Here is a 19,484-nt window from a genome sequence, read left to right on the forward strand (position 1 = left end):
ATACGGCTGCGTCTGCGCATGCGGGAGCCGGGAGGGTAGGCTGACCCGCATATTGCCTGAGGCTCAATGTGGACGAGCGTGTCGTGTGGACTGGTCTGTGGCAGTGACTGACTGGCGAGCGACCAATACAGGTTGACCTCTGAGCACGAGTGGTCTCTACACTGGCGACGAGGATTTGAACCGGCGCGGCGGGGCGACTTCTACGGCCATGGATGGGGCAGCGTCGGCCACCCTGCAGCTGGAGCCCTTCAACCCGGCGACGGACTCCTGGAGCCAGTGGGAGGAGCGTCTGCACTACTTCATCGAATGTAACGGCATTCAAGGCGAGAGCAGGAAACGCGCCACGCTGTTGACGGTATGTGGGAAAGAGGCCTTTTCGCTTATTTGTAGCTTGATAGCACCGTCTAAGACGTCTGAGAAGTCGTTTGATGAGCTTTTGCAAGTAATAAGGGAGCACAAAGAACCCAAACCATCTGTCATTGTGTCGCGATTCAAGTTCAACTCGTGTCAACGAACGGCAGGCCAATCCGTTGCTGATTTTGTTTCTGTGCTAAGGAAGGCTACCGAGCACTGCTGTTTTGGAGCCACGCTTGATGACAGACTCACTGAGCAGTTTGTTTGCGGCATCAGGGATCCTCGGATGCAGCGGCGGTTGCTGTCAGAATCCAGCCTGGACTTCAGCTCAGCACAGAGGATCTGCCTGGCGATAGAGGCTTCCAGCAGAGACGCTCACCTGATCTCCGGCACACCGGGTACAGTGCCGGCAGAGGTATGTGAGGTAAGGGCGCAAGGCCTGCCGTCAGGTCAGTCAGCTCGTCCAGGGGCTCGCTGTTGGCGTTGTGGCGGGAGGAGCCACTCACCTGATGTGTGTCGTTTTGCGTCGTACAAGTGTCACAACTGTTCGAAAGCTGGACATTTGGCTAAAATGTGCACAGTCAGAAAGACGACAGTCAGACCTCGGAGGCAGCAGGGCAGAGCAAACGCCGTTGAAGCAGATGAAGAATGGGAGGCGGACTACACGACAGATGTTGGCCGTGCAGAACAGGATGAAGAGATCTGCAGAACGGAAGCGGTCCATCGGGTGAGTGTACCTCCCATTTCTTGTCTGGTTCAGTTTCAAGGTACAGATGTAGATATGGAGATTGACACTGGTTCTAGCGTATCGTTGATTGGGCAGGATACGTTTGAACAGTTGAACAGAAAGCCTAAACTCAAAATGTGCTCATCTCGTTTGAAAACGTATACGGGTCAGTTCATACCATTGTTGGGAGAGTTTCAAACAGACGTGTGGTATGAAGGCAAACAGCACCGTGCCCTGACAGTTGTGGTGGTAAAAGATGCCAGGACTAACCTTCTAGGACGAGACTGGCTGGAGCACATCAACCTCAACTGGCGGGCCGTGCACGCCATTCGAACCAGTTCCTTGCAGGGCCTGAAGGAGAAGTATCGGCGCCTCTTTGAGCCGGGCCTGGGAGAGCTGAAGGGGGTAAAGGTACGTCTGGACATTGACCGTACTGTACCACCGAGGTTCTGCAAGGCCCGCTCTCTGCCCTATGTGTTCAAGGAGAAGGTGGAGGCCCAGCTCCAGAAGGACATCGACAGCGGCGTCCTGGAGGAAGTGCAGAACAGCAGCTGGGCGGCGCCCATTGTTCCGGTGCTGAAGAAAGACGGGAATGTCCGAGTCTGCGGCAACTTTAAGTTGACGGCCAACCGAGCGGTGAGGTTGGACAGATATCCATTGCCACAGGTCCCGGATCTGTTTGCAACGCTAGCGGGAGGTACCGTATTCTCGAAAATTGATCTGGCTTCGGCCTACAATCAGTTAGTTCTTCACGAGGACTCTCGAGACATCATGACCATCAACACCTCACGAGGTCTTCTCAGATTTTCGAGGCTCCCGTTCGGCATCAACAGTTCTGTGGGTATATTTCAGAGAGAGATTGAAAAGGTTCTCCAGGGCATACCCAACGTCATTGTTTTCCTGGATGACGTTCTGGTGAGTGGAAAGACACAGGCCGAACACCTGACCACGCTGGAGAAGGTGTTTTCTAGGCTTGAAGACGCGGGTCTAAAAGCCAGAGCAGATAAGTGTAAGTTTTTGGTTCAGCAGGTTGAGTACCTGGGTCACGTGGTCAACAGGCATGGAATTTCCCCGACTTCTGAGAAAACTGAAGCGATCAGGTCAGTGCCTGAACCTAGGAACGTGTCTGAGCTGAAGAGCTTTCTTGGGTTGTTGACTTACTACTCCAGGTACTTACCAGCGCGCGCTCAGAGGCTGGCTGCGCTGTACGACCTTCTCAAGAAGGACAAGGACTGGATATGGGGACCAGAACAGCGGAAAAGCTTCCACTGGGCCCAGAGTGTCCTTACCTCGGACTCTGTTCTAGCTCACTTCGATGCGGCGAAGGAGCAAGTGCTGGTCTGTGACGCATCGTCTCGAGGCATTGGAGCGGTACTGGCTCAGCGTGAAGCGGATGGAGCTGAGCGTCCTGTCGGGTACGTGTCAAGGAGTCTGACCTCTTCAGAGCAGAAGTATTCTCAGTTGGAGAGGGAAGCTCTCGCGATCGTTTTCGCGGTAGAAAAGTTCAATCAATACTTGCTGGGTAATAAGTTCATACTGGTCACGGATCACAAGCCGCTGGTAGTTTTGTTTGGAGAAAACAAAGACATTCCGGCTATGGCGTCTGCTCGCATTCGTAGGTGGGCATTGAAGTTGTCTGCGTACCAGTATGCCATCCAATTTAGGCGCACGGAAGACATGGGTAACGCGGACGCCCTCAGCAGGCTTCCCCTGCCAGTTGCAGATGGCTCTGGCCAGGAAGATCTGGTGCTGCTGATTGAGGATGCTGTATTTGATGCTAAGCAAGTAGCACGTTTGACAGCTCGTGACCCCGTTCTTTCCAGAGTAATGAACCTGGTGCAGAAGGGCGGGTGGCCCGAGATAGCTGACCCGGCATTGAAACCGTTTTCAGAGAAACGCTGGGAGCTGTCTGTGTGTGCAGGCGTGCTGCTGTGGGGGCACAGGGTCGTGATACCACAGAAGGGCCGCCAGTCTGTGATTTCAGAGCTGCATTCTGCCCATCCAGGGATCGGCCGGATGAAATCACTGGCAAGGAGCTGCGTCTGGTGGCCCCAGATTGACGGTGACCTGGAAATGGCGGTCAGACGATGTTCTGCGTGTCAGGAGAGTCGTCCGACCCCTCATCGGGCTGACCTGAGTATGTGGCCCTGGCCGAGACGCCCATGGTCAAGGGTTCATGTGGATTTTGCGGAACCAATCAAAGGCAAGTACATTTTTGTGGTAGTGGACGCCTATTCAAAGTGGGTTGAGGCTGAGCCGTGCTCAAGTGTGAGTTCGCAAGCAGCCATGGTCAAATTGCGACGTATGTTTGCAAGATGGGGCTTGCCTGACATGCTCTGCTCTGATAATGCTACAACGTTTACCTCACAGGATTTTCAGCAGTTCCTGGCGGCTAATGGGGTTCAACATAGAACGATAGAGCCACGTCACAGTCAAGGCAACGGGCTAGCAGAGCGGGCAGTTCGTGACGTTAAGCAGGCTCTTAAGCGCAGTGGAGATGGGAACTGGGAGACTGTGTTGGCTGAGTGGTTGCTGTATCAGAGGAAAATCCCTCACTCAACTACGTCTGTGTCACCCTCAGAGCTGATGCTGGGACGAGTGATCCGGAGCCGGCTAGACCTTCTTCATCCTGACCTGCAGAGCCGTGTTCAGCGGAAGCAGCTGCAGCAGAAGCTGAATCATGACCCTGCTGTACCCCGAGTGTTACAGCTGAACATCGGGGATGCGATATATGCTCGCAATTATGGTGTGGGACCCACGTGGATATCAGGTGTAGTTGTGGGTATAGATGGATCGCAGTCATATGTGGTCAAATTAGAGGATGGTAGGATCTGGCGTCGTCATCAGGATCAGTTGATGCGGAAAACTGACGCAAACTATCCCGTCACAGGACCTGCTGCTGATGTAGCTGCTCACGAGCAGCTCAGCCCGTCGGAGCAGCTGACGGCCGCGCCGGCTGCCGAGGCCGTCTGCACTGGTCTGCCCACCGTACCGGAGACCGGTGGCCCTGACACCGGTGGCTCGCTGACGGCTGCGGCGACGCAGCCGACGGGAGGGTCCTCGACGGGGCCCGGCACGAAGGATCTGCCCGCGATGCCTCTGCCATCTGAGCCAGCTCTTCCGAAGTCTGTGCCTGCATCGGCTACGGAGATGGCTCCGCGAAGATCATCTCGCGTGCGGAAACAAACTGAGTTTTTCCAGGCGTAACGTGTGTTTTCGTTATCTAAACTTATTTGTTAAAGGGAGGAGAGTGTATTGTACGGTGGATTGGTGTTAACTGTTACGTTTCACCGATCTCCGTAGGCCCTGACCGTACATATTACCGTAGCTGCGTTTATGATACGGGCCCCACCATACGGCTGCGTCTGCGCATGCGGGAGCCGGGAGGGTAGGCTGACCCGCATATTGCCTGAGGCTCAATGTGGACGAGCGTGTCGTGTGGACTGGTCTGTGGCAGTGACTGACTGGCGAGCGACCAATACAGGTTGACCTCTGAGCACGAGTGGTCTCTACAACTCATGATGTTAAATTTAATTGATTCGAATCAACTCCTGACTCATCAAGTTCCTCGATGCAGTGATTCGAATCAACTCATAACTCATCGAAAAACGGTTTGATTCTGAGTCGATTCACGAATCAACTCAGAGTCGTTTACAAGTCTGCAGGTCAGGTCAACCAGTAAGGGTATTCGTAGTAGGTGGCAACCGCCTCTAACAGCTTCGTAACATGTTACGAAGGCACCAAAACTACTTCGTAAATGTTCATATGGTTGCTAAATTCGAACTCAGCTCCAAAAACTGGTCTAGAAACATGTAAAACTCGAAAAAGTGAACCGAGGTCATCAAAGGTCAATGACCTGACCTGACCTTCAGGTGACCTTGACACCCACCCTAATGCATGGGGGCAACATCATATCACATGTTTGAACGCTTGAGACCACGAAAAGACTGCAAACGCGCGGCTAATGCGAGCCGACATACGCCGAATCGCGATTCCGGCCAAACATGGTCTCGAAAAGTAGGTCACAGGTCAAAGGTCATTTGGGTCAGGGTCATGAAAATTTTAGGGTAGGTGTAAAATTGATGAACGCGAGGGTACTGAAAGTTTCGTCGCGATCGGCCGCTTTTTACGCGAGTTATTTGCGAAAAACCATGGGGGGGGGGTCCGTTCGACCCCCCCCTATACGGGCGAGGGTTAATTAAGTCGACTTCAGCTCCGACTCCGGTCAGAACTGTCGACTCCGACCGACTCCGACTCCGACATCGATTCTGCTAGTTTCCAGACATATTATACATCTTACTTTTTATACTCACCGTGCATCTTACCACCTCATGATTATCCGGGCCTCTTATCATATGCCACTTTCAAACAAATGTTGACAGTAGAAATGGTAAATTGACTTTATGCAGCATAAGGTCAATTATCCGGGCCTCTTATCATATGCCACTTTCAAACAAATGTTGACAGTAGAAATGGTAAATTGACTTTATGCAGCATAAGGTCAATTGTACCATTTTTATTTATTACAATCATGCTCAAAGAAATGTTGTATCATATAAAAAATGTTGACGGGTAAAACACTTCGAATTAGCATGGTGTGTTGCGCTACAATGATAAGATGTAAGAACGCGCCCCTTTGAGTAGCTTTCTGTACATCAATTTTGGACAAGGTGTGAAATTTTTGACCCCAGGTCATGTCAGGTCAGGTCACCAGGTCAAGTTAACTGACCAAGCCTAAAAAAATGTTTGCAATCATGTCCAGGCTGCAGTTTTTGTCAGAGAGGTTTTAAACTTGGTGGATTGCATGACATTATGGGCGCCTATGATGTGTTTATCTCGGATTTTTCATATCCTTGACCTAAGTGCCAGTGGCGTGACCTTTCCATTACCTATAAGTCAATGGAGAAAAACAAAAATGCTTCTAGATCCGTGTGTACGTATGGGAACAGTCCAAATATTTCAGAATCACAATGATTTGGACCACCCGTGACGACCAAGGTGTCTTTCTTGCTGATAGCCTCTAGAAAGGTCATCCGAGGTCATTTGAGGCTACACACAGATTTTTGCCAATAACTCTCGATTGAAAAGAGATAGAACGCTGGGGATGGCTCATTGTGTTTGTCTTGCCGAGACGCATCGACTGATATGCAACATGACCTTTTCCGGTCAGGTCATGACCTTGATCTGAGGTCAAATTTTCAAGTTGATCTTTCAGGGTCAAATTATAGTTCATTCGACTCGTCTCGGCGAGAGGAATACGATTCTGGCAATAGAAATGTCGTGGCTTTTTTTAGTCAAAAGTTATTGTCGAAAAACACTTTCCGTAAAAACAGCTATTTTTGGAGTTTTTGCCCTCTGGAGGCTAAGCCGTTGACCTGAGGTCATTTTTGATAATGGCCTTATCAAAAGAAGAGTTAAAAAGCTATCGATTGCTTTTCCATGCGTTTTTCTAGCCTGAGATAATGGCATGTTTTCTGAAAAAATATAATGGCAATTAGCAAATTTTGACCTTTGGTGACCTCTGGTGACCCCAATATTGCTCCAAGATGCAAAATGACTGAAATACTTTCAAACGTACGCATTGAGAGCTATCGACTACTTTTTACCGCGTCTTTATAACCCTCTTAGTTTTTTAGTTAGATGTGGGTGGTAACATATGCCCCCCCCCCCCACACACACACCACTAGGGCGAAGTTGGCCGAGACCGCCACTGGGGCGCGGGTTAAGTGCGTGAATTATTTTGCTTTTTTTGCACTTAAATATAGGTAACTTTGATTTTCTCTGAAGCATGCCCATTTGGTGTCGCAACATCATACCACACTGAGAGAACAATATTGCATCATTGTTCACAGAAACACCAGACGCGGGTGGCTCTGGTAAATTCGTGTCAGCATATGATACGAAACAGTTTATTTCGATCACCCAATCAGCTACTTTATAAACGAGTTCAGCATCGCTCACACAGCAGACACCAATCTGGACGCCAGTACAGGCCCAGGGCGACAGGTCTGTGCTCTGTTCCCGGAAATGTCAATCAGTATCGCCCAAAGCTAACATTTATTGAAACCATGTCACCGAGAACATTACCAGGTGTTATTGAGCATAACCCATACAAATCGCTCGCTACTGCAACTGAGCACTTGCTCTACTCATTAGTACAATGATCTATGTTTGCACTGATCACTTAGTTTGGCAATATTTACATGATCAAGACGAAAGCTTCGGCTTTCATGAAACCTATCAAAACTTGGGACGGCCGAGCGGCGTCTCAGAAGCCCGGGTTTATGATAGTCTCGTCTATCACCATCAGGATAGCGCTACCGTGCAATATCACTAATGAGATAATAAATGATGGCGGCTATTAGGGCTATACCCTTCACGGGACGGCGGGCGCCCGGTCGGGTCCTCAGATATGAACCGACGGGCGATAGTCGCGGCAAACGTTATCAGACGACGAGCCAGGGGCAAATGCTGTGGCCAACCGCGGCACCTCAGATGTGCACGCGCTAATCGCTGCTCCTCAAAATTACCGACAACGTTCCCTGTGGTCCTACGGATACCAATGTGACACACATTGGGTCCAGACTTAGCAACTGGAAATAATTTTTTAATCGCTTAAACATGCAGGCAATGTAATTGCACACTGTTGGAGACAAACGTCACGGACATTTATTACCCCAGAGGTCAATTACAATGAGACTGCGTCATAATCTAATGAGAAGCTGATGCCATGCAATTGCAAAGGTCTAATCTGCCCTTTACCTCAATTGAAAAAAAAAAAACAGTCAGATAGACTTCAGGTCAGAGCGGTATATATGTATAATAATTTAGACCTTTGGTACAAAACATGAACAAAACAAAATTTTCAAGGTCATTTAAACAGTTCCTATGAAAATCATTCCTTGACTGAACTACGGATGATTTTGTGCACAAAAAAGAATTCCGATGTGATTATCTTGCTTGCTGACAGCTCGCTCAAAAGAATATGAAAATAACAATGTGCACTCATGCGCCTTGTCACTTGAGAATTTGAGGGGACGACCAGCGAGAGCGGGTTTTACTTCGTCTTAGTTCCCGATGCGGTCGGGCGTCGTTCAGTTTTTTTTTTTTTGACATACCGCTGCTTTTCAGGTAACGCATACATAACGCGTATGTAGGTATAGGTATTTATTCTAAAATCAGAGAGCATTCCTGACTTACATACATAGAGGTGCCTGAAGTTTCTTTGAAGATATGAACGTGCATTGACCAATTACTCATGCCCGCAAAGCAAAGTACAGCAAAAGCAGCAAAAAATTCATGCGTTCCAGAGGCAACGAGCATCAGCAAAGGGCTCCCGACTTCGAGCCACAACAGTAGCAACTAATGTAACACGACAACTAAATATCCACCATACCATCTGGTTCAATCTAAGTCGTGCAGGCATGGAGCAAAACTATTTTTAACAATGGTCACATTAAGGTGACACCGCTGAATCTTCCGCCAAACCAAATCAACGGCTGTGTCAGAGTAATCTGCAACCATCGACTATCGACAGGGCATTCAGCATTTAGTTCATTACACGCGACATTAAAATAAATTCCGTGTCATAATTTTACCGTTCGATAAGCGCCTGGTGCGCAGCCTTTGTGCCGGCCCTGACAGCTGTCCCGAGGAATGTGAAATAATGACACAAACCGCCCGAGTAATGAGCTGGCGCAGCGCAGCCGGGCTCACCCCAGTTACTAACTCCGTCTGCACGGCGACAAATATATGACACTGTCACTCTTCGTGTGAACGGTGCCGGCGCAAAACTTCCAAATTGATTAAACGAAATTCACCGGGGGACAGCGATACGGTCACCGTCCGGGCCCGGTCCGCTAAAGATGGACTAATCAAGAAAAACGTGCGCCGATCATGACGGCCGTGCTCTGTAACGCTGCCGGTCCTGCATGCCGCTGCCGTGCGCACCGGCCATTTCTGCACCACGACCGCGGAAATATCCGGCCAATCACCGATGTAGCTCGTGATTGAAACAATAACCAGCTTATGTTTGACACTGATTAATTGCAACACCTGAAATGGAAAACCTGTCGACGGCTAACAATCGCCGGCTGCCGATTATAATGGCCACATGTGCTGAATATCGACAGCAAATTGCGGCGAGGCGGCGTTTTTCTGGCGACACTCATTTACCGTGTTACTCGGCTCATTTGTTTGAGTCGCTATCAAAACACGGGCCGTCACACGCCGGGCCGATAGCGGCGTTAAACCGCGACACAAAACTGGTTCTGCAACTTATAATTCAATTAGCGCCGACCCGGTCGAGCTGGATCATTATGTCAATGGCTGCAGAGCAGATAGCATCGAGCGGCGGCCGGCACGGCAGGCCAACAGCGACCGGCCGGTGTGGGACGCGGGTGAGACCGCTGAAACAACGCCGCGTTCAGCCGAGCTGAACCTGCTGCTGAACTGAGCTGAGCACGGATCAGGTCATATAAGGGTGAACAGTGAGCAGCGATGGTCTCGCGGTTGGACGCTAAAGGCTGAACTTCCTTGCAGATGATGCTTTTTATCCTAGGATGCAGCATGACCTTTCGACTGACAACCACTTGGCAAGAGCGGCAGTAGCAAACTCGATCGCACATTCGACTCTACAGCAGCAGAGGGAACGGTACATTTGGTACACGCTCCAGTTGTAAATAAAAACAGTATAGGAGCAGCAGTGAGTCAATCGCCCCAAGAGTTGCAGCGGCAGCAGAACCAGCAGCAGAAGCGCCGGTGACCAGAGCACGGCCGGCGAAGGGCCGCGCCGCGCCGGTGGGCCGCCCCCTAATTGCCGGCGACGTGCGGCGGGGGCGGGAGCGGGGGCGGGGGCGGCCTCTCGAAGGAGGAGTACCACCGTCGGTGGCGGCTGTTTACCTAGCGGGCCGATGATTTACTCTGTCGGCTCTCCGGCGGGGGTCGCCAGGTCGCGCGGCTCGCTCATCCATCATCGCCGCCAATTAAATCACATTGTGCTGTAATGAAGCTTTTGTGGCTGTGTGCAGTGCGGTAATTAATTGAGCGGCCGGCGGCGCGGCTGTAACCAGAGCCGACTCGGAGCGACGGAGACACAATGACCACCCGGAGGAGCTGCGACCGCCGGCCGCGGCCGTAACTCAGCCGCGCGCTGACACGGACACACAGACACCGGCCGGGGCCGAACCGGAGGACGGCGCGGGACGAGACGATACGGGACGATACGGGACCGGAGGCGGCATTCTTGGCGTACCGCGGACCAAACCTGGCCGGCAGGTAGCAGCGCCGGAAATGAACCAGCTTCGAACAAGCTCCAGGGGACGGCGCTCGGGCTTCCGGTTAGCCTCAGACGCGACTGTTATAAGAATTAGGTCAGGTCGATGACAGCCAAAAAACTCTTCAATGGCTTGAGCTGCGTTACCAAGCGATTTGAATTGAACGGCGTTACAAACTGCCCGCAGCTATTAGCTCAACAGACGGAAGATAAATGAAATGCACATTGCCATGGTCTTCGGGTGGATTTTTAGTCATGATCGGCGACTTCATCTGACCTTTTTTATGTCATTTGATGCGCATTTGTTTTTTATCGGAAAGCCAGCATGGGCAGCGTGGGGCCTTTAACCAGAGACGCTCCCCTGTATCTCCCTGATGGCTTGACCATCGTCTCCGTCAAAGTCTGCCGTCCACTGCAGCGAGCATCAGCGCCCTGGGGGGCACCACGACCGCCGCAGTGCGCTACAAGCGCCGCATTGACGGCCGGCCGGCTGCTGATTTAGCCGGCCCACCCGGCGCCTGGAGGCCGGCACAGGGCAGAGTTAGAGTCAGAATCAGAGTCGGTTCAAGTCGGAGTTCGTGCCGCCTTGTCATTTTAGCTTGTGCCACCTTGGAGAGGCGGGTGTCAGCTGGGCAGTGAAGCAGCGGCATCATCATCATCATGTTTATTGGCACAAACTCGGATTAAATCAAGCAAATTTGGTGGAGAATTGGCACAAAAGCTCGCTGCTTATTTCGAGGTGCCAACTCTCACAAGCAGCAGCGGCCGTAATCGTACCTCTCCCTCTCCCTGGGCCATCAGTGGCAGTCCCTCTCCCTCTCCCTGTGACAGCAGTGGCAGTAGTTGTCCCTCTCCCTCTCCCAGTGGCAGCAGCAGCAGTGGCAGTAACTCTCCTTCTCCCTGTGGCAGCAGTATCGGTCCCTATCCCTCTAACGGTGGCAGCAGTGGCAGTGCTGCCCCTCTCCCTCTCCCTATGGCAGTGGCAGTCCCTCTCCCACCGGATGCATTGACTCCCTCTCCCCTCCCTGTGGCAGCAGCAGGAGCAGCAGTGGCAGTTCCTCTCCATCTCCAAATGGCAGCAGTGGCAGTCCCTCTCCCACCGGATGCATTGACCCCCTCTCCCCCCGTGGCAGTGGAAGCAGTGGCACCTCCTCTCCCTCTCCCAGTGGCAGTAGCAGCAGCAGTTCCTCTCCCTCTCCCTCTCCCTCTCCCATCCGGCCGTGTAATGATGAACGGCGCAGCGCCGCGGCGGCCACGTCCCGCTCCTGATTTATACCATTAGATAAGCGCCGGCAGCACCTGGCGCATATCTGACCGCACTAATTTGCTCAGAGCCGTGTGGGCGGTCCGGCAATGGTCGGCTGGACAGACCGCTGCGGACCACCGGACTAGTGGGAATGGACAGACCACTGCGGACCACCGGACCAGTGGGACAGGACAGACCAGCGGACCAGACCAGTGGTATAAGGCCAAAGAGCGCCCCAAACATGGAACAGCCGGTGAGCAGTAACAAGATCACATGACCTGGTCAGAGTAGCGGCATAGAGTCTTCTTTGTCTGATGTAATCAACCGACATATGAGTCCCATCAGTACGGTCAGGGGAGTAAAGGGTCATAGTACAGAATGAAAACAATTGGTTGACGGTTTCCCATCCATGACACGCTACCCTTCCCCTGCTCACTAAGGCCGCGGATCACATCAGTCGCAAACGCAGCGTAAGCGACCAAAGAGCGTTTTCATATTTCACAACCTCCGCGAGTTTTACAGAGCTAGGATAAAACACAGGAAGGTATCAATCAGTAGGTGATATTTAGCAGAAAGGGAGGGTAAAAATTATTGAAGTTTTAACTAGGATATCGCCACGCTGAGTCAGTGAGTTATTTCTCCTCTCGCCGCCGTAACAAGAATCGTGATATGTGAGTAATGAAGCATCGTGACTTATCTGACACATATGCAGATGTAATTAAACGGAGCCAGATGAGATTACAGCGGCAGGTAGGTAATAGCGGTAAGACAGGCCAAAACGTTAATTAGTTAGCAAAAGGACAAAGGTAAGCATAATAAGGTCAAAAGTCACATGCATATCAACAAAATAAAATTCAGCCTTTGGATATTGCATTCTGGTGGTTGTATCAGCTCGTTCATTGGTGCAATCATGCTGTGACAGACTCATAATAAAACGGATTCGATATACAAAAATAAAACTTAAAAATAGAGAGCTGCAATCAATTAAAGACAATTTCATCGAAATTTGCCAATCTTTTCATTCAACTATTGTCGCATGTTTTCGGAGCAGTAAGGAAAAACAAAAGAAAAACAGAGCGACTTTTGGCCATCTTTTGGCCACTATCTAACATAGGTATAGCAAAATTGTATCGCGGAAAGCCCTAACAGATGCAGCAGACACACATTGCAGGTGGGGCTGGGCAGCAGCATCCGTTCTAACGGGCGACAGCGATGATGCGAGAAAAAGAACAGAAACATCAGTCACGGTGCCAATAAAGCAGCACTTAGGCGTTTTCCGCGACTGTTTTCAATTATCGAAATTATGGAGGACTAATTATTTGGTCTTATTTGGTCTAACCACCAAACTCCAGCTACTCCATGCAGGCACCATCACCGTTACCACGGAAGGTCGGAAGTGACCCGCTTCTCCGCCGTTCCTGTCGAAGCAATGTTGAAAACCAGGAACGGCTGCCGTCCACCGCACGCTCCGGCCCAGCGATTCCGTGCAGGTCACTGCTGGGTCATGTCAGTTAAACTGGAGCACCGACAGATGCCAGTGGGCGCTGCTGGGCGCCGCTGGGCGCCGGTGGGCGCCCATACCGAACGGTGGGCGCCAGTGCCGGCCCAGTGGGGGCACAAGCAGTGCCATCCGTCAGCCGCGCACCCGGCCGGCCCGAGACGCCGCTCGGATCGCTCCGACCGAATCTCTTCATTAATAAAGAGTCTGCTCCGATTATTTACTGCCCACTGGGCGGCGGCGCCCGGAAAACAATGGGAATTAACGGATGGCCGTGCGGGCTGAACGTATGGCCGCTGGGGCGGGGTGCTGACGGACGCCGTGCCGCTCCGCCGGCCATTACAATGAGGGATCCATCATCGCCCTGTGGAGCCGGTTAGAGAATGCAATCAGGCCGAATCAGCATACGCCGGTGCGTGAGATATAGGTGGACACGCGGCCGCTTTGACAGCTCGGCCCGGGTCAGGAGGCGGCCGTTTTTGTTTGGTCGCGCGACCCGGGTGCACGGGCTGTTTCTCCGGGGCCGGCGGAGGCCTGCTGAGACCGCCGGCGGTGCCGACCGCCCCTCGGCACGAACAATGCACCGCACACAGATACCGGCTCTCAGCACGGCCCGCACCGCCCACCCTGCCGGGCGGGGAGCAGGTCCGACAGCTCCTCTCTTCCTATGCACTCAGAGAAACTGGCTCTCAGCACGGCCCGCACCGCCCACCCTGCCGGGCGGGGAGCAGGTCCGACAGCTCCTCTCTTCCTATACACTCAGAGATGCCTTCTCTCAGCACAGTCCGTACCGCCCCTGCCGGCCGGGGAGCTGATTCCACAGCTCCGGTCCTGCACACACTGGAAACACGTCCACTAGCTCCTCTCCTCCCATATGCACCAGGTATCTACAGGCTTGATAGCTCCTGTCTTGTGTTCGCAGGGGACAACTTTCTTCTAACACCCACGTTCAATCAATGCCATGACAGTTCGCTACCAGGGGAAGCGTTTTCTTGGGTAGCTTGTTCATGAAATGCCAGCGCGAAATGCAAAAATAATTTGTCAGCATTTACGACGCTTTACGACGATTCCACCGCACCCGAACGAACGTAAGCTTCATGGACGAGTTATCTAATCGTCAACAGAAGTTGCTTTCGCCTATTTCAGTGTCTCAAACTAATGCGAGGAGCCACCGAATAGACATGGTGAAGGGGTGGAGACTGGAGAACACCGTAACACATGATTCGTTTATACCACAAGTAACAGCGCTGCCTGCTGATAACACTGCGACAAAATATAGGCGGCAAGCGTAGGTATAAACCTAGTTAGTACTGTCAAGGTAATTTATTTCTGTCCGCATCATTGAATCACACTGGTTCTGGGACTAGCTCCATTCACTAACAAGTCAAATATCATCATGACGAAAACTGAAACAGGGCTGCAACCCCCAACATATTACAATGGCGAAGAGCAAGAAATCAATAAATCATTCGCACCGTAATCTGCATCCCACGCCAGTCCAATGGACCATGTCATTAGTAAAGTAAGACGTGCCATCTGCACTCCGGCCCCGTTTGTTTCACCAAGAGCCGCTCCAGCACGATGAACTATTAGCATAATCTGCACAGGTAGCCGCTATGCAAATGGCGACTTAATCACAATCTGGCCAGAAGCGCCTCGGCTTGGTAAATTAAGATAACAGGATGGCCAACCTGTCGTTGTCAATGACCATATCGTTAACGGTATACCCCTATTATTGCCTCAAGAAAATATAGCATTGCATATATGGGAGACATACTTTAGAGAGTTACCCAGTCTTTGTTCCACAGCCCATCTATTCTATGCTCCACCCTTCGGCCTCAATCCTACTCTCATCACCCAACCGTTTGAGGTTTGTCTCAAAAGCCAAAAAAAAAGATGTCAAAAAAAAAACAGGTAGTCACCTGTTATCTGTCAGGTATTTTGTATCCCATGAAACGGCATTCGTTGGCATACTTGCATTGTACAAAATACAAAATATATGCATGAATTCATCCAAACCTTACAAAACCGAATGTAGCGTAGCACCTTACATTGAGCTAATCATAAATCCCAAAATATTGAACTCCAATTGGCATCAACTGCCCTAAAATGCAACCGTCATTAAGATGGCTTCCTCTAGGCCAGATATACTAAGCTAAAATACGACTAAATTAGTTTGTGGACTCATGTAACGGTTCAGCAAGCTTGAGTTTCTGGACGCATCATCTATTCCGTGCAATCCTTAGCACGCAGTCGCGGAGCATCAAAACTATGCGGGGAATGCGAATAGTTAACCCTTGTTTACACCCTCTCACTGTGCAGGGGGCGGGGCCATTGTGAGAGACAGCCGGCCGACAGTAACGCATCAGGAGGTATGCAGGGGGCATGTTCGCGGCATAATTACGCCGAAAATGACCGGCACAGACCGTCGGCAGTCCCACCCACTGCCACCAGCTAATGACCTCGTTAGGACCAATTGGACCGGTCCGAGAGGGCAGGTCCCCAGAGGGCAGGGTGGGCGAGTTGACCGGGGTGTGGGAGAGGCGGTAGGCACTGCTCGGCAGTCGCACAATCCCACTCATGCATCGTCGGACAAGACACGACGACGCAAACTGACGACGAGAAAATGATTGAGATCGGACTACACATGACAGTTAAACCTAACCTAGATAAAGATGAAAACGAAAACATTTTGGTCTCAATATGACAAAACATCGATCCGGAAACACACAAAACACGAAGGCTGGCGACCATCTGAGCCGCGAGACCAGCGACGGCGGCACAGCTGGTGGGAAGCGCCCGTCTCGCCGGCCGGCAGCCGCGTCGCTCCAAAGACGAATGGCCCGGGCTCGTCGTAGGAATGTAAGCCGCGGCCCCGAGCGGCGGGGTACGGTTCGGAGAGGAGTACCGACCGGAGGGGGAGTGCAGAGGGCAGCGGATGGGGGCAGAGAGCGGCGTGAGGTGTCCGCTCACCCCTCTGTCCTGACCCGCTGTGTAAACACTGAACATTAATTATGACGTGAAAAATGGCACTGACACCCCACTGCACGCGCATTAGCGTCAAACTGCCGTTGTTAATGATCATAAATTGAATTTTATCCGCTGGCTAATGTAGTTATTAACACCCGGTTATTTGTAATCATTAATATTAAACCAGCGACTTGATAGTGTTTAGAGACATTAGACCACAATGGCGTCGGGCGCGAGTGCTTTGATTAGAAACGCTTACCACCCGGGATCGGCAGAGACGGGCCGCGTCGAGAACTCCATTACCTATACCCGCCCCGCGGCCGGCGCGGTGCTTTCGTAATCCGGGGCAAAGCGAAAGCTCCGGAGGCCATGGCTATGTAAGACATGCCGATCGTTTAATTGAAACGAACGATGCATCTTAGCGTGATGGAAAACGAATTGACTTCGGTAATGAGCGAGATTCTCCTAAGATAGACATATTTGTATTGGGCATTAAATGAAAATCAAACATCCTATCATTATCGAAAACTAATTCGTGTAGGTCCGTGCGGGAAAAGGCACAGAACAGTTCTTCACAATATTGATGATGCAGCCAAGGAATATCATGAGCGGATTTGAAACGTTCTTTATTATTGATTTATTGATTTATTTCACGTAACTATTTGTTGTGATAAGTGATAGATCCACCCACGTAACTAAAAAAACGACACTTTTTCTGGTAATTTAGTTGGTATTTAATTCGAATCATATACCTAATATTTTGGTTCCTATTTGTGGTATTTTAGGATTGCGTATTCGTTGTCAATCGCTCGAATCCATATAGGTTATCATGTCTAATAATTCACATAACGACACCTACATATATTTGGAGCAAGCTAATTTACGAGGAGAGATCGGTAGCCCATAGCAGTTATGTCTGGGCTAGACTAAGTAAACGCGTGTATGGTACCAAACAATACATATATACCTAAACACGCCACTGCTTCATAATGTAAAGCAAGACATTCTACTTCTTAAATAAAAGGTAAGAATAAGCTTACTGATTTTCGATTTACATGGCTACCGCAACTCCTGGGACAGTCATGCAATAGTGCAATGCAAGTACTGATTGATTAATGGTACGCGTTTAGGTACTGATTGGGGAAGCACGCAGGACCATCCACATCTGACTATCTGAGATCATTCAATTTCATTTTGCTTTAGCTATGCCCTAATGATTTGGTGCACGGTAGTATGTAATTAACAGATACGTTAACCCGGCGGCCGCTGGGCCACTTAATATCCGCATTGAAAAATAAGAAAAGGTGGTCCAGCAAAGCCCACGGGTCAGACAGCTAAGGACTGAAAATATGTGAGGTCATAGGCCCTATCCCGAGCCCCATGGGCCAAAATCAACAGAACTTTCTTAGACAGGTATGAGATACTTTCAGACCAGCATGGGGCCCCCGAGGCCAGGGTGACCCTCAGTAACTGGCGGATGAAATTCTCGCGGGATAACAGTACCATCTGCAGGATCGGTTGAGGGCTTTCCGGATCTTTGGTCATTCATAGGATGCTGCTCTCCCACTAATGCGTACCGCTCTATATTCAGCTTTCTTCAGGCTTTTACCAGTTTCGGAAACATGTTATCTCATATCCAGTATCTCAACTTTAGTCTATTCCGCGGCACTCATGTCGCTTTTTCTAGATTTATGTGATCATTTATGCATTATTCATGTTACTGTCTTTTATTTTAGATGTATTTAGCAGTGGGCATGCCCAAAATGCTCTGTGGCTACACATTTTATGCATATTTCATGTGTATTTTTAAAGGTAATGTGTGGTTGTGTATTGTGTTTTATCACATGTAGGTAATTGGGTGTCAGCCTGTTGGTGATAGGTCAATAAACTAAACTAAACTTAACTAAACTAAACTAAACTAAACTTTCTGTCGAATATATTAGGACAAGCCTGCAGAGCTGCACCAGTCAATGGGCAGCGTAATCTGAAAAAAGACTGGTGACGCCACAGCCCAACTGATCGGAACGCCAACGTCCAACGCTCATGGCAACGTAGATCCGAGGGCAGCCTACCTAGGTGGCAGCACTAGCGAGTGATTGAGGTGTAGATGCCGCTGCCTCAAGGCATCCTCAGCGACCTGTAGACTCTGCAGGTTCCACTGCTGGTTGCTGAAAACTGAAAAGCTGAGAACAGAATGTTTAATAATAATTTAATTTCATTTAATGACAGCACACAGGATTTTTGAATGGAGGGGGCACGACCTGCAAACTGCCCCCATGCCGAAGGGGCCCAAGGCCCCAGCCGAAAAAGTTGCCCTACCTACATGGACTCATAGGTGGGCCTGCTGGGGCCCGAGGTCGCCCTCCTAGTCTTTTTTATCACTATTTCAGCTCATTTTTTTAGGCTGTCTTCGGCGGTCTTAAGCCCCCCTCGATTCGAATAGGGGGGGGGGGGCACGGGCCCGTGTGCCCCCCCCCCCCTTGTGTGCACCATTGTTTGATATGGCGAAAGAAACTTACAAACTAGCTGGTCAGGTAATTTGTGGTGAAAATAGTTTTACCACCTTCCCACTCAATAAGTCAATGGGAAATTGAGCTATGCTTCTTTCGGACACAGTCAGACTCAACTCTTTGCAACGTCGCTTATCATAAAAAAAATCGAATAGGTACTAACTGAAAAAATGCATCCGTGACTTGACGTCACACCCGGAGGTCATCTCAGGCCATAAAAAGTAACTACCAGCAGTTTTTCGACGGCAGCTTTTGATAGCGAAATGCGCTGGAGGCTGGAGCGATGAAAACATCTAGGGTGTGTTTAGCTTAACGATACAGATCGACTGATATGCACCACGACCTCCGGTCAGGTCATGATCTTGACCTTTAGTAAATTTTCAAGATAACGTTTTAAAATCAGATTGAAAATCATTCGACTAGAAGAACATGACAGGTAGGTACTGGTAAAAAAATCTGACGTGTTCCTTCTGACTTCATTTCCACACTATTCCAGGCAAGCGGGTTAAGATGTATGGCACCATCGCAACCAGCGCCACAGCCACCGCCACCGCCACACCACTACAGGGTGTCTCAAAAGTTCGTTCACACATTTCCCATGCCAATAAAGCATATAAGAACCGGCCAAAAGTATAAGGTTTTGGTGTCTGTGTTATACACTAGACAAATATGCATGCTTTGACAACTGATTAAGAAGGTTGGAAACCAACCCCTTTGCTGTATCTCCAAAAATATTTGCCCATACCGATTTTTGTTGCTCCGTCAGCTGCCGGAGGCTGATAAAAGGTTACCAGCTTTCAAACTCTTGCAGGAGAATCCCCTGCAGTTTCTGCGTCGGATTTAGTTTTGACTAGCTCCCCGGCAACATCTGATTTTCCCTGAAAGCCGACAGCTTGCATCGACAC

At 50.3% G+C, this 19,484-nt stretch overlaps 1 protein-coding gene across 1 annotated transcript; it reads left to right on the plus strand.

The window, feature by feature from the left end:
• The first annotated feature begins 208 nt into the window (after window positions 1-208).
• LOC122383928 (uncharacterized protein K02A2.6-like) lies at window positions 209-11,467 on the plus strand. Its single transcript, XM_043370811.1, has 3 exons — window positions 209-355; window positions 1,430-1,717; window positions 11,390-11,467. The coding sequence occupies exons 1-3, from the start codon at window positions 209-211 to the stop codon at window positions 11,465-11,467; spliced, it is 513 nt and encodes a 170-aa protein (XP_043226746.1).
• Window positions 11,468-19,484: the final 8,017 nt, after the last annotated feature.

Source organism: Amphibalanus amphitrite, unplaced genomic scaffold (assembly GCF_019059575.1).
Source record: "Amphibalanus amphitrite isolate SeventyFive unplaced genomic scaffold, NRLGWU_Aamphi_draft 000177F_arrow, whole genome shotgun sequence".
Taxonomy (NCBI): domain Eukaryota; kingdom Metazoa; phylum Arthropoda; class Thecostraca; order Balanomorpha; family Balanidae; genus Amphibalanus; species Amphibalanus amphitrite.

Coding starts and splice junctions, on each gene's coding strand:
- LOC122383928 (XM_043370811.1), top strand. CDS start 209: ATGGATGGGGCAGCGTCGGCCACCCTGCAGCTGGAGCCCTTCAACCCG. Junction 356..1,429: donor AACGCGCCACGCTGTTGACG/GTATGTGGGAAA, acceptor AGTTCCTTGCAG/GGCCTGAAGGAGAAGTATCG. Junction 1,718..11,389: donor AGTTGACGGCCAACCGAGCG/GTGAGGTTGGAC, acceptor TCCCTGTGGCAG/CAGCAGGAGCAGCAGTGGCA.